The 16,615-nt window shown below is 33.8% G+C and overlaps 1 protein-coding gene across 2 annotated transcripts in view; it reads right to left on the bottom strand.

Moving 5' to 3' along the window:
* Positions 1-938: 938 nt before the first annotated feature.
* The window catches only part of LOC125070167, a 76,020-nt gene continuing 60,343 nt past the window's right edge, over positions 939-16,615 (bottom strand). Inside the window, exons 3-12 of one of the 2 annotated variants that reach the window (XM_047679910.1) lie at positions 10,745-10,868; positions 9,981-10,091; positions 6,770-6,926; positions 5,054-5,216; positions 4,318-4,902; positions 4,020-4,173; positions 3,647-3,813; positions 3,183-3,314; positions 2,630-3,012; positions 939-2,513 (exon numbers count right to left, since the gene is read on the bottom strand). In XM_047679910.1, the coding sequence (XP_047535866.1) occupies positions 2,630-3,012; positions 3,183-3,314; positions 3,647-3,813; positions 4,020-4,173; positions 4,318-4,902; positions 5,054-5,216; positions 6,770-6,926; positions 9,981-10,091; positions 10,745-10,868 (1,976 nt within the window). In that variant the 3' untranslated portion in view covers positions 939-2,513. The other variant, XM_047679907.1, reaches the window with a different exon arrangement.

The following is a 16,615-nucleotide window of genomic DNA, read 5'->3' as shown; positions in this document are numbered from 1 at the left end:
GACCACGTAGTCGAATACTACATTCGTAATTGTCGATTGTGGCAGTTTACTTAAATTGGTACCCTGTAATTGTTTATACCCCTATATTCTACTAACGCTTATATTAAAACATTTAACGTTGAGACTTGCAGAAAACTGAAAGATTTTAATTTTTAAGTATAAAAATATCTGAAATAACAGATAGTATTTTAATGAATAATTTAGGTGTTAATTAAACATTATTTTTTATTAGTGTCATAGTCACGTGTAGTCTAATATATTTTTAGTAATTAGTATTATTTAATGTGTTGTTTTGGCAATAAACCTTCGTTAAATTACAATTTAATCGAATAGTGTTTTACAATTTTGTTACCTACTATAAAAATCTACGTACGTATATAGGATAAAGCTGGATAATGCTTACACGTTTCAATATATAGATTAAAAATACAGCAACAATAATAACATGGTAAGGACATCATATGTATATATACATTATTGTACAGCTTTTACACGAGTTGTTAATAAAATTAATTAAAAAAAAAAGACTTTATACTGTGTGTCCATAATTTTTTATATAAATTATCTGTTCATACGATCATTTAAAAATCATAGTTTTAGTGTTGCAATATTTAAATTCATTTTTAACTTGGCAAGTATTGGTTTTAGATAAAATTGATAATTTTTTCTAATGATTGTGAAATTCGATTATTTTAACACGTTAATAATGCAATTGATAAAGTTAGTCTAGGTAGTTAGCAAATATCTTTTCGAGGCATTCGAACTTTAACAATGACAATATTTTTTTGGTCCCAAAACTTGCACATACAAAGATTGTTTCTTATAGAGTCATTGATATGTTTGTTTAAAATAACAAACGTTAGATGGAAGCAAAATAAAAAAAAAATCATAACATTTTAATATTGACAACGTTTAATTTTAAACAGTGACAGATGAGAATTATTACTAAATAAAAAAATAAAAATTATTGCGATTTATTTAATAAACAGTTATTATTTATTATATAAATATTATTGTGCGTTTTGATTATAATAAAAAAGACTATGTATGGCATGTAAGAAAGTTACTTATGTACTAGCAAAACTTAGCACAGACGACACCAAAACTTGAATATCTAAGAAATAGGGACAGGGATAGTGTATATAATGCAAGTTACAGTAGACTCTTGACAATCCGACTAATATCTAAACCAACGCTCCTTGTAAGCCAACGCAAGCGAAACTTCAAAGCATAGCATTTGTCAAATTATACAATATATTTATTTTAATTAAAAAGATCCGGACTGGAAAAATCCGGGATGGCAGCACTCAGTACTCTGACATCGCCTTGTAAAACATTTGTCGGATTACCGAGAGTCTACAGTATTAACTGTTGCTGTCTCTTTTCTTCTTACACATAGTGTGTCATGACATTCTTAAGGATACTATACACTGGTATCTTACAGTAAAAAAATCTAAAATTTAATTTGCAATACGCTGATATTGTAACGGATCGTAAATTAAAATATAAAATACATTTATAGCAAAGTAAAGCTGAAGCCAACGTATAAAAATTAAACATGATTGATAACATTGCGTTATTAAAATAAAAAACATAAAATTAATAAAGCGAAATTATCTATGTCAGTCGGTTAATTCTATTCCGAATGAATATATGATACAAAGATACAGTACAATCAAAACGATACCATTAAATAAAAACCTTCAACCAGTACATAAATTTAAAAAAAATCGTTCTTTTTTTAAAAAGTTTTTCTTTATCTGTATATTCATTTAATCTGCAATTTGATCTGTTTTATCACGACGATATTCCCTTTGATTGTGTTGTATCTTAAAATTATAAAAAAAATATCGAAAGCAAATCAGTCTTAACTTACGCTTAGTTATACTTCTAACTAATATTTACATTTTAAATAATTCCGATATTCCGAAAACGGCACACCGCTTTGCGTCACTATGTACAGAGAATTCACAACTAAGTTTACACACATTATAACATGTTATGAAGAATATCTTAAAAAATTTCGACGACGCTGAGCGATGGACTAAAGTACCATACATACATACATACATACATACATACAAACGTACGTGAAAGGATAAAAACATTCGCTATCTAATTCGAATATAATTTACAAGTAATATTTACAAGATCATTTAATAAATACACGATTTGGTTGTATTTTTTTTTTCCTAATTTTTTTATAATTGCCATAAAATTTGGGTAAAATGGTTTATAATATATATATATATAAAAAAATTGAAATCCACTGTTATTGTCGACCACTTATTCCTTCGACAGCGGAATATTTCGATTAATAAAATAAATTAACACTACACATTCACTGTGTATTTCTTTCAATTTGTTGAGAGTCTCCGACGTTTCGAGTACCGACCCGTCACTCGTCCATATCACAGGAGCGTTCGCTCGACTCGCTCGACTCGCTCGGCTCACGACCGTCACTCGCACTGACTAGCTCTTGGCTTCCGCGAACGACACCGACGCGGTGACGTCACGTCCCGCGCACCGACCGCGGTCGATCGTCGGAAATGAAATAAATAATTGTATTACGTGCATTACCTATGCTACAATAAGTTAACTGCGCGACGTGACGTCACCGAGGTGTCGTTTAGAAGATATCGGTCACGATGGTTCCGAACCACGCGCACACGACCGGGAGGGCGTAGGTGAAGAGCGCCGTCTGCAACGACGGCCGGTCTGCGGAACCGGCGACCGGCTGTTCCTGAGCCTGATCCGGTCCGGATGAAACATCGACCCCGGTCTGGTCTGGTCCCGACGGGACTTCGTCTGGGGTCGGGTATGATCTGGGCGGGACGAATTCCCGCTCAGCGACATCGGTGTTGGTGACAGGCGGCTCGTCCACGCGACCGCGCACTTGGACATTGTTGTTTCCGGGAACGTCCACAATGCTGGGTACATTCGGTATCTCCGGTGGCCGGTTATCTATATCGGTTTCTGTTGTGTCCAGCCCTGGTCTGCTATCTCCGGAACCTGTAAATACATTAAAGCCATGAGTGTTTTTCCTTCCTCTGGAATGTTTGTACCAAGTTTCTAGTTTCTATTTATTTGTAAAAAAATAAAATAGAGAAACAAGAGCGGTATAATGATAAGGTATATTTTTAAGTAAAAGTACGTGCTAACATGATTTAAGTGTTACAAACCTTCAGGATAATCCCTGTCGTCATCATCACCGGGGTCCTCGGTGTCGTTCGTGTCGTCTCCCGAACCTGATCCCGACCCGCCGTTATCCAAAAACTCGTTAACTGATGCCGCAGCCGATTGGAGATCCTCAGCTGATAACAATAAATAGAACATTGAACATCAATTACAAATGAATTTAATTAGAACCGGTTTAAAACGATCTCGACGGTAGCTCTTAGATTTGCCTTAATGACCGAATAAAAAAAAATATTAATATAGTTTCTTCTTTCTTTGGATATTATCATGTAGCAGGATAGCAGACGTCATGCTTTGAATTTTTTTTGTGATTAATTTAAGACTCAAAAATATAACTCGGTCCAATAATTTTGCGGCACATGTCCGATATGACCTAGATGCTACGCGCTTTTCGAAAATATATTTTTCAACACGAAACGTGAGAGTGTCATAGGCGTGCGCCACTCACCCGAGTCCTTCCACTGCACCTCGACGCCGTTGTAGGCGTCCTTGAGGCGCGCGGTGAAGGCGCGCAGCGAGTCGGCGGGCGGCGCGGGGCCGGGCGCGGGCGCCGCGTGCACCTCGGGGTTGGACGCCAGCGCCGCGCTGCCGTCGCCCGCCGCTATCGACGTGTAGCTGTAATGTGTACGTACGTTATGCGCCGCTCCTATGTATGTATATAGCGATCGTCGACCATGACTTAAATGCTGCGTAAATGAAGGATAAGCTAATGGTTAGTGAATCTTCTTTATTTTTCTCAATTTTACTAATTATTTCAATTTATTAAACTTTCATAGTCACGATAGGAAATATTAAATGGTACTAATAAATTGATCACTCACCTGGCGACATGCGAGCCGTTGAAGCAAGGCGCGCTGGTGACGCTGGTGCTGGCGCACAGCACGGCCGGCAGGTGCAGCCAGTAGCGGCGCGAGGCTCGCACGCGCGCGCGCGTCTCGCGCACCAGACGCTCCAATGCCGGGCCAGACTCGGCGCCTGTATAGCGTAATTTCATTATATTAATGATATAAGCGGCTTTGAAAATGCGTAATTTTTAGTATATTATATCCAATAAAAACTTTAGTGTCTTTCCATGTTTATTATGATACCGTTTATTCTACTGAACTACGAAGAACTTACCGTGACCATCTTCAGGTTTGGTAGTCGTCGGCTTCTTTTTCTTCGAACCTCGTTTGCCGTCGAATTCATATGATTTGAAGTCGATCTCGGCGCCACCGGGCGCGGGGTCCGGATCAGCGTCCCTCTTTTTTCTCTCATTTTCTTCATAGTCTTCTAATTTAATCTGTCCTTTCATGTACTGGAGGAAACGTTCCCTCGATTTGGACTGCTCGGCCAGTTCCTCCGTCGCTTTTCGAATACCCTCGGGGCTCCGAAGGCTTATTAATGACGGGTCCTCGTTTACAAGACTCTCGAATGAAGCCTCGATTTCGAAATCGTCGACATCATTAGATTTGTGATTCCAATCGAAGTCTGGAATGACAGATCGTGCGAAACGCCGACTCCGATCCGGGGCGAAGAATGGACCCGTACTGACACCTCCGCCCAACACTGGTTTTCCACAACCAGAGAAGATTTTCTGTGAGATCTCCTGGTTGCGCTCCTGGAAGCTCATAATAGCTTCGGATATTTTAATATCGATAGGTTCTACTACCATCGCTATGTTGAATGGGCCAAGTAGCCGGTCTGCGACTTTTTCTACGGCATCTGTAATGTAATTTTTTTAAGTTAGATAATGATTAGCATAGCTTTGACATTTCATTTACAAAAGAATTATCCTTTTATCAATTTACTAATCTTAAATAATAAGAGAGATTGATAAAAGTCAAAGGTCAAAACGTAGTTATTAATTCCTCACCAACATAAGCGTCCCACTGTTCGCCTAAATCTGCATGAGTGGGTAGACAGCCCTTTATAACGTTGTGGCAATACCGACTGCAGGCGGGTTGCTGCTGCCCTGAGCATGTACCGCAGTACCGAAGTCTGGCCCACGCTGTCACGCATTCTTGGGTAACACCCACCTGGAAATTGTGTAAAAAAACTTATTGATGAAATTGTGTCCTTTTTAATTGAAAATTTTCTTTTGAAAAAATAAGAGTAGTTTCAAATCTCACGGTTTGTCATTGTCCTACAAGGACAGGATTTTTCCAAAATTAAATATAATATTGTATTTGAATTTGACCTAAGATTCATGATTGCGTCATTGACATACACGCATTCGCCTTGATGTGATCTTTAGGGCTTGCATGTACAAGATAATTGTCGGTCAACATTCCAAGACTTAACTTAAACGGAATGTGGACATGTCTCTGACAAATATGAACATATGCTTGCGAAGTCGTTATTCCTTTGTCGAAGGATGTTAATTTAATATTTATAATCATAGCTTTTAAGTCTCGTTAGATGAATGATGGATCGTTAAAATATTACGTGTTGTATCATAAAATATATATTTTTATTGGAAATAATATTTATTCTTAGTTATTTCGATGACATCATCCGTACTGAATGTACAAACTAAATGTAATAAGCGGTTCTTATTACGAAGACGATTTGATTTCGTGCCCATAAGTTCGTTTGTGAATATGTTCTATATAATTATAATATTAATTGCCAGAGCAATGTGTCATCTGGCGCCAAATGAGATCAACGGACGGATGATTCAGCTTACAAGACGTTATTCTGCACGAAGGTCGAGCTACTTGTCTCGAATATTGATAAGATTTTATACATTCAGCGCCGAATTTCGCGATAGCGATTTGCATAGTAAAATCCTTAATGCAATAAGCGACAAAACACAATAGAGAATTGTGTTTTATATGGAATGCTTATGAGTTTCAAGTGTCCCTGAAGTACCAAACTTGATATGATTTTATTCTGGTGTGCGAAGTCTCGAGGTCAGTAGGCAAATCGTATCTTAATGGTCACCCATTTAAGGCAATGCTGACTCTAAATGTTTTCTTGTATTCTATTAGTTTTTTTTTGTATATGTATTTATCATATATATGTACGTCTACATTATGAAATTTTGAGTACGGTTTATTGCTCTAATGAAGAATTTACCAGGTTTTCATTATTTTTGGGGTAGATAGCTCGATTATTTTAGCACTCTTCCCCTTTTCTTTTCCTTCCATTTGTTCCTTACAAATGGTAAGGAACGGACGTTCACATTGACTGTATTTGCATTTAAAAAGGCTTAAAGCTTTTTTATAAGTCCAAAATCAAAACTTCACAGGCAAAGATACACTACTTCTGTGATAATAATTTGAACCATTTGTGAGTTCCTTATAGATATTTATCGGTCCAAATTTAAAAATAGTATATATAAAATATAACTGTATAAGTATTCAATAGTATCAATCCTTTTGTTTTTAAATACAATAATGAATAAAGAACAGATTCTATTTAATTCAAGTAGACTCTTACAAACACTTTAGGCTCCAGATATTACATGATAAATTAGAACTTCCTCGTGTTGATAGGAAATCGATAATATAGTTAGTCACTTACTCGACTTTGTTCGTAGTGTTTTTATCACTTGACTTTTAGATAATGTTTTACGAATGTAACAAACCTGCATCATACTCCTGACGACGTCCGCGCCAGCACGCAGTGCTTTGTGGAAAGTGCGTGTAGCTACGAAAGCGCGTCGAAGCTGTACAGACAGTTTCGAGGGCACGTCTTCAAATGGCTGAATGTCTCGCATGTGTTCATTCACACATTTTAAATACCTGCAAAGAAACAATTCAATTAAAAAAATCACATATCTATCTACAACAGACACGCATCGAGGCGGATTATCCCCACATCGGTAACATGCCAAAAATAAGAAAAAACATTTGAATGAAATAGTTTAAGCCAAATGTTTATCCTATTTGTGCAGGGCGATAGCGTAATTACTTAATATGGTAAACAAACATCGTACCTAATTATGAATAAGATTACGTTGTGGTAGAATAATATATAGACGTTAGAATAGGGAGCTCGAGATTTACCATGTCGGTAAATCCAACACTGGGCTTCCAGAATACAGTCGGATTAGAAGTATGAAAAAAAAAATTGTTGCTATTTGCAAAATTGTTGCTATAGACCTGTTTTACTGAAGTAAAGAAACTAAGTCATAGGCATTAAATTATCTTTAAATTACAACGAAGACAATGTTGCAATGTACGAGTAATAGACAATTCCAGAAAATACGTAATAAGCGGAAGAAACAATTGCCGTCTTCTTAAGTTTTCATTGATATTCCGTCGCCAGCCTACTTAGTAACGCAGACATGTATACATTTAATAATAATTTTGGTACCTGGATTATTTCCTTTGATACGCATACGTTAAAAAAAAAATAAACAATGACTATACCTAGACAATATTGTATGATTATGGATTAATTATCCATTTTTACATTAGTTCATAGGAGTGATCTGTACAGAAAATATATTAGCAACTGCGTTTTATTTTGATTAAATGTATCCCAATTTAACGAGATAGTTTTTGGACAACATCTAGTAACATGATCGTGAAATTGAATATTTGAATTTGTATCCTGTTTATACAAAGCCGTCGTTATATAGTCTTGGTTTTATTAATTACAAGCTGATGAAACGATGAGTAATCATCAAAATTTATAGTTACCAAATCACCGAAATAATTTAAAACTAGACAAACAGGCTGTTTTTTTAAGTGGCCATAAGCGCATATAAAGCTAATATTTTAAGGAATATTTCAACGTGGTCTCGAAAAAGATTCGAAAATAAACGTGTTTCGGGGTAAATATTTACTAAAATAAAAACTTTCAAAAAAGTAAAAAAGTAAAAAGGTTTAAGCAAAATTTGATTTTAGCTGGCTTTTGATAACTTCCGATATTCCTTGTCGCTTCGAATTTCGTTATCTTAACTAACCTGTATATTTTTATAATTTCATCTTTGTGACCAAAAAACATCAATATATGTATATGTATTAAGTACCCGCTAGATTTCAAACCATACGCTCACTCTGTTCGACTAAGCTGAACTGCGGTCCGTACACCTGACTGAAGTATGACTTCGCCATTTATTCAGTGTGGTCGTGTATAAAGCGACGCCCATATTTCCTAAATTCGTATCAAAGTATGAATCTGTGAACTTACTTCTTGTACAAGCCGTTAAATACCTACCTTCCTATTAATATCGTAATACCACAATAATTTATACATTAATTTTAAAACTACGAAGTCTATAGGGACGACGTATTGTTATACTATGTTGAACGAACACCTTAAGCTCCATGAAATTAAAGTCGCTTACAACTCTTTAAGCTGTATATTTTTATAGTTTGATTAGCTTACATAATGAAGATTTATCGCTGTGCCGAACTTTAGTTCTAACGGTATTTCAATAATTTGTTTAAATGAGCGTTCTTGTCTATCGTTGAAAATATGCCAATGGCAAAAAGTAACGATTTTTAAAAGTATTTATTAAAAAATGAATATTTAATAAAAAAATGAGTATTTAATAAAAAAAAAGTAAAGTATAATTGACCGGATAGAACAAAAGGCAAAGTTCGTATTTCGTAGAATAAACGATGCGAACTAATAGCACACGTAACGAATACATTTTTAAATAACGAACACACAATAAACACGTGTCTTATTCAGTACAAAGATTTTTTTCAAGAGGCGTAATTTTTGACGTTCTTTGATGTTCTATGAAACGTATGTACATAGTAATTACTTCGTATGAGGAATAAAACTCATCTTTACTCAGAATAATAATGACGTTAATTTTATAAATATTTCTGTTTCTACAAATTGCGGTCATGTGTCTATTGCTACCGGCTTTTTAGTTTTCAACCTCCTTTTAACTCTAAGTAGAACATATTAGTATTTTTAACTGAAACCAAGGAACTTCTTACGACAGTAGATTTATTTTCTAAACATACATACATATTATAATGTAGTACAGATTTTATGGAGTAGTAATTAAAGTTATAATTGCGTACACGAATGACGAATAGTGCTATTGATCTCAGCTATTAGAAATGTCATTGGTCACAAGGAACAACCCTATGTACTATTAAATGCACGCCATTGTAGACCTTAAACTAAAGAAATAAGAAAAAATATTCGTCGAAGTCGATCACGCATGTTCACGGAAGTACTGTTTGAAGACAGATCTATAAAACACTTAGAGCTGACAGTTTATTTGAAGACATAAATATACTTCTGTAACCATAATAGACCATAGTGTTAAAAAATGGTTATGAAAACATTATGGAGTGCTTAGCTCCTGTCGTACCTTTGAGTGTCAAGTTTAAATCAGTTATAGAGTGTGCGTTTTATGTTAATGGAACGTTGACTGAATTAATCACGTTGATTAGACAATCTGATGGTACACTTGATTCAATAAAATGGCTAAGTACATATTTCCTAAATTGATTGGACGAAACGAATTTATATCTTTGATGCATTTTGTAAACTTGCCAAAATGTTGAACGAACTGAAAAAAGATTACTGTTATGCGCGTCTATATTTATCACATTTTTCTGGGAAATAGAAGTATTCCCGGGATGTTGTATTAATTTGTATCAACTGTCTAAGGTCACGTTAAGGAGGTAACTCGAATATGAGTATGAAATTATGTATATTTATCTACATTGAGCGAGTTCAATTTAATTGACATTAAATAATTATAAGATATTATTTGAAGAGAGATTTTATGGAATATATTTTAATACTTACTTTTCGCTTCCAACAAGCTTAAAGAAACTAAATGGTTAATTAATTTAAAAACTAATAATGGAACTTACTTCTCGTCGAAGCTGTATTGTGAGTTGAGCACCGTAAACATCTTCTGGTAGAGAATTCCGAAGAAACCGTCCATCATTTCGTCAAAGTCGTTATCGCCTCGGGTGTAATACCTGTAAGGATCGTTACTGTATTTTTTTATTTTTATTTCATAACAAGATCTTTGACTTTTGAGACTTTCATTTTCAATATTATACGATCTCAAAAGAGGTCTGTATAGCAATTCTGAAGTATAATATCGACGTAGAACACGATAATTAAATGTCTGAAAATAATTTGTGGTATCGTGATTTTTACGATAAAATCACGTATCAACGTTTGCTTTACAATATTAATCGATCGGTTTTTGTCTCGAAACTTCGAGTGACAACTTCTGTTTATCACGGATTTTTTATCATCTTTTTGTATGGATATTTAGAAAGCAGATGAGAAGACGAAGACCACTTGTCTCTGGCCATGCACATGCCAATGTAGAGGGAATTAGCAATGTCTTATGATGTCAATGTGCTGCCGATCGTGAGACTTCAGATATAGGCAATTATGTAAATGTGTGTGTGTAATACATCAACATAATTATGTTTACTCAAAATAAATTTCAATATTTTACACATACTAGATAATTAATTCTTATTGATTACATACTACATACAGAATATAGGTATTTTTTGTCGTAAAATGACCAAAAATATTAACAATTCAAAAATCCTCATATCAAAACCTTATAAGTATAAATGTCCTTGTTAGTGATATTATGAATAATTTGTACCTTTCCAATTGTTCGAACAATTGCTCGAAGACATACGTGTGTTGTTCGTAAATCATGCCGTAGGTGCGTTTGAACATGGCGTGGAACTCTTCCCGTGAGAGCTGCAGGAGTTTTCTAAAGAACTCTGAAACAAAGAGGAAAATATATTGAATTAAAAAAAAAGACAATTTCGTAGAAAAGCATCATATTGAGGAAAATAATACGTTATTGTAATACTTTAACTAATTGGGCAATTGTACAAAGGAGGATAATAGTTAAGAAAGATTTTTTTAACTATTAATGAAGCTTGTAATTAATTAAATAATGGGCTTGTAATTAAATGAGAATCTCTGCTTAGTATATTGTCTTGTTATATCATATTGCTGAGATGTAAATATAAATGAGCCGAGATATCCCAGTGGCTAGAACGCGTGCATCTTAACTGATGATTTCGGGTTCAAACCCAGGCAGGCACCACTGAAATCTCATGTGCTTAATTTGTGTTTATAATTCATCTCGTGCTCGGCGGTGAAGGAAAACATCGTGAGGAAACCTGCATGTGTCTAATTTCAACGAAATTCTACCACATGTGTATTCCGCCAACCCGCATTGGAGCAGCGTGGTGGAATATGCTCCAAACCTTCTCCTCAAAGGGACAGGAGGCCTTTATCCCAGCAGTGGGACATTTACGGGCTGCTAATGTAATGTAATGTAAAAATATATATGAATGAATGAGTGTGGCACTACAGATTAAAAAAAAAGAATTAAAAAAATATATATTTTATTTTTATAGTTGTTTACCGCAACCATTCACAATCTATTGAAAAACATAGTTAACTTATGTTGCTGACTGTTTTTTGTTTTATATTAATTAAAGTTAACGTGGAATGTTGTCCATTGATCGTTAATTTTTTATAGAGTTTAATGACTACCGTTTCAACTACCGGCTATCTAGTAGTACATTATGTTTTGTTTTACACATATATAAAAACAATGTATCTTGTATCAATATATATATATTCTGTTGAATTGGTTTTAAGCGAATGCTTTTCGAGGAATATTTTTAACGAGGCATAATTATATAATTTCCTATGAAACCGACATGATACTTACGATATGAGGAATAATACTCCTCTTTACTCCAAATAATAATTGCGTTAATTTTATATATTTTTCTGTTTCTACAAATAGCAATGTATCTACTGATAACTTTTTCCTCCTTTTATTTCTCTCTTCTAGTAAAGCATAATATTCGCATTTTGAATTGAAACAAAGGAACAACGTCATACAGCCTTCTGTAAAAATTGTATTTATATTCTTTACCTACATATATGTATATCTATTATAATGATATAATATTTGTATTATTACAAGTGGTTTCCAAAGAAAGTGTATAATTACTTTTCATTTGGTCGATTTAATTTTTTTTTCTTAAATCTTTAAAATGTTATTATAGCATTGTGTGTCGCGGGTGTTATGACCAAATATTTTACCAAATAGTAAAGTAAATAAACAAAGTCACAATATACAGAAAACGCAAGAAATGACTAGATAAATATATTGTTTTGTATGTTATAATTAGTTCCTTATGACCAATGTCAGCGATTACTATGTGCAGTACTAGTTAGTATCATTAATTGCAAATAGCTAAATACGTACCTGATATATTTTTTAACTCGTTTTGTCATATGTACTGAGATATAGGACGCCATGAATTTGTTATATCAATATCGCTTATTTAAAATGACAACGTAGTTTAATTAAAATTAAGTATATAATGATGATGACGGTATATCATGGTATGAGGATAGAGAAGAAATCTGAATAATTTATAATATATTAAATTTTTTTTATGGTATATCGGTAGGCGAACGAGCATTTGCTCGGGCCACCTGATAGTAAGACATAGACAATGGCGTTGTAAGAAATATTAACATCCTTCATCCTTACATCACCAATGCGCCACCAACCTTGGGAACTAAGATGTTACGTCCCCTGTGCCTGTAGTTACACTGGCTCACTCACCCTTCAAACCGGAACACAACAATACTGAGTACTGCTGTTTGGCGGTAGAATATCTGATGAGTGGGTGATACCTACCCAGAAGGGATTGCACAAAGCCCTACAACCTAAGCTCAATATTAATAGTTCTTTGACCCGAATATACAAATATTTAAAAATCAGCAATTATACTCTTTTTGTTTTTATTGTTGACCTACAGATACTTAATCGGTAATTCTTATAATATTCATTTAAATGTATATAATTCTAAGTTAATAAAATAAACCTTAACAATAAAAATGTTTTTTTTTTTATTCAATCGTAACAGAGTATAACATTAAGTTATAAATAAATTGTACTCGCATACGAACCGCGGAATGGCACCACATGTGTGGGTTCACTTGAGCATCGTATTACTTGTGTATGAGCAATCGATAGTGTATTGATTAGTTCATTTTCTACTTAAGCTGTCCAAGTGTCTAAGAGATGCTTATTCAATTATTAAATTCAATCAAGAGAACCTTTTCTATCTTACATACAAAGTTTCAATCGAGTGTTATCGTGCATTGCGTAGAAATCCTTTTTTTTTAAAATACAGAGTATTATAAGCTCTAAGTACAGAGGCTATTTACATTTTTTTGTATAAAATTTTACTCTTTGCATCCTTTGATCCTTTAACCTATTAAACATTTTTATATATAGTTATGATATAGTTAATCATTGAATCAATTAAATTATTTTAGAGAAAGCAATTTAATTAATTTACTCAAAGTTATGTCTGTTATAGACAAGATTTTAAAACATTTTTTACCAATTTACGGAACACGGATAAACGCCCTTTGTTAGAATACTAATTTTGTCAGAGATTTATCGGCTGAATGCTTCTTATTAATAAGACATTAGGGGCGCTGTATATCTAGCCTTCATGAGTGATACAGACAGGTATTAATATATTCCCTTATATAATAAAATCCATAACTATCAAGATACGTCACTTACAGATCATATTGACCAACACAAAATATTATGATATTTTTTAAAAGAACATTTATTTCTAAAGATGTTTGTTTATCATATAAGTGGTCCCAACCGCACATATACATTGGCGCTGTAAGAAATATTAATCATTCCTTCTTTTTTTTTGAGGCTCTCCTGATGGAAAGTGACTACCACTGCCCATGGACATGTGCAACACCGGGGGGCGTTGCCGGCCTTTGAGGAAAGAGTACGCGAAGAAGGAGTGTTGTCCTTCATCGCCAATGTTTCACTAACCATAAAAATTTAAGGTGTATGTCCTTGCGCTTATTCACTTACCCTTCAAACCAGAGCACAACAATACTGTTGCTGTTTAACGGTGGGTTATAAAAAAAAAAAAACTTGCTACAAACCAAGTTGTAATATATGAATTCGTTTAATAAAAAAACCTTTTCTAATAATAGCCGCCACAAAGTGTTCAGTAATCCATCATGACATATCGACACATTTTCTAATTCATAAAAGGATATTGGACAGTTGAACTCTGATAGGTCTTTTGTCCTTTGGGAAATAAATCATCTACAATATTATCAGAAAATGCGTGATCCAAGTATCGCGGTGTTGTTTATCAAGCGTTTAAAATAGCTCGTGCGTCGGTAGCTCACGTTGATAGTAAAATATGGTTTATTTTAAAATATAGACTAAGATAACGTGGATTTATGTGTGATTACGATTCATTACCGTTTTGACCCACTGACAGAGCCGCCATGTAGATTTTTTTAACAATAAACGAAACTAATAAAAAAAACTTAATATATTTAAATACAATTTATTTATTATGTTCGAATCATAAATTAATTAAAAAAAAAATAATAATTATTATTAAAAGATATTATTTTAAAACAAGATTTTATCTGTATATATCATCATCCTAGGTCTTTTATTTATTATTTTATTTTTATCTGTATATATGTATGTACCTACGTTTTTTTTTATAAAAGATTCTTTATTCCCTTCTACTTGTTTTCCTTATAATTTAAATGATCAATAATGTTAAAAATAAATAATAAAAAATATTTTTTTTAAGTAAAAGTGTTTAATGAATTACGCAAGTATTTATCATAAGAATAACGTATTCGGTCCATTGACCGCGTCTACTTATTGTTGCTCGCGCCTTCGCGATAATGTCGCGTGCACACACGAGTCGCCGTCATGCGTGGAAACTATGTTAGGTTGAGTGCACATTGTGATATTTTAATTAATAATCTTTATAAATAAATAAAACATTATAGTATAATAATTCCTTATGCAATATTTGAATGTGTCTTTATTGCGTGTACATATATGTTGGTTTTATGGGAAGTTAAAGTTGGTAGTACTACTTTGTTCTACTAAAAGCCCAGAGAGCCTAATGGCAGAGTAAGTGGATTATTATGGAAGGCATCACTTTCTTATGTGCTGACATTGTGTTTATAATTATATTGCTCGACGACAAAGGAAAACATCGTGAGGAAATATGCATGTATCGAGTGTATACACATCAACAGTCAGTGGAATAGTTTATTAAATTAGCACCAAAACGTAATAACAATAATTAAATTGTTGTTTAAACGAAAAAGTAAAAAAAAGTATAGATGTCGAACAAACGTGTGAAATGCCTTTATATAAAAAAAAACTCAACTAGGTACAATTATTGCTGATTGATTTACAATTATTCGTATGCATTCGTAATTTGTTAATTAGTCAGCTGTCAGTCACTGTCAATCAGGCTACAGTGCATGCCGCAAATTCGATTCGAATATATATGTATGTATTACTTATCTAAGTAATAAATTAATAGTTAATAGCCAAAATATCAAAACATTGATTCATGCCCACGGCTGGGCGTAATGTCCTGTTAAACAAAGACATCGCACGATTTGTACATAGCACGCCGGCTCAGAAAGTTAGGAGGTACAGTATCCTGTGTATTTTGTGTTCCGATTATAAGCATTAGTGAAACGGGGCAGTAGCAGACCAACAAGAAAACATCTATAATTCTATAGTCTCCTAGTTCGCAAATTTTTGATGATTACTGCTTACGAACGGCAATGAACATTTGCGATAATATTAGCTGTCTGCCTTCATATTATTAAAAATTAAAAAAGCATATTTTCTCGCGTAAATGACCTGCAGATTTAATTAAAACCTACTTTTGTGTGCTTAGTAGAAAAATCCCGACGGTGGCTTATGCTACGCCTAACTTATCTTTTCGTTCTCTCCATATTAATTAGATGTTACAGCTTTATTCAAATAGTGCCTTCGTGCACTATTGAATAGCAATTTTACAAGATAAATTTAATTAAAAATAAAACCAGTTCGAAATGTAGATTCTACAGAGAATTTACGGCAAGAAATTCCGCAGCTTTCTTCTAAGCATGTGAGAATCAGTTGTCGCCCGCGGCTTCCCTCGCGTTTTAAGGTTGGTTCTTAGACTTACTTGGAGTTCAAGTTTGCTTCATATCAAATTTCATCAAATTCGGTTCAGTGGATTGACCATAAAAGAGCAGCGGACATACAAACACACAGAGTTAATTTCGCACTTATAATATTAGTATAAATTTAATGACGTACGGAGATCTCATGCTGCACGCTGTGTGAGCGTTAAAATACAAGAACGTACAAGTTCGCACAAGTCGCGGTGTCTGAGGGATAAAACAAGGTACCTGCTCCGGACTATCTGCCCAAATTAATCTATGACTTAAATAAAAAAATTGTTATACTAAAACAAAATTAGTAAGTAAAATATAAATAAGAGAAAGAGAGAGAGAGAGAGAGAGATACAAATTAATTAAATACTTAATACAAACAACACAAAAATCTAAGGCAATAGAAAGAAAATACGAATATGTTAACGTCAAATTTGTTGTTGGGTTA

This window comes from Vanessa atalanta, chromosome 2 (genome assembly GCF_905147765.1).
Source record: "Vanessa atalanta chromosome 2, ilVanAtal1.2, whole genome shotgun sequence".
Taxonomy (NCBI): Eukaryota; Metazoa; Arthropoda; class Insecta; order Lepidoptera; family Nymphalidae; genus Vanessa; species Vanessa atalanta.
Note: the sequence above shows the minus strand (reverse complement) of the source record. Positions and strands in the feature narration are given on the sequence as shown.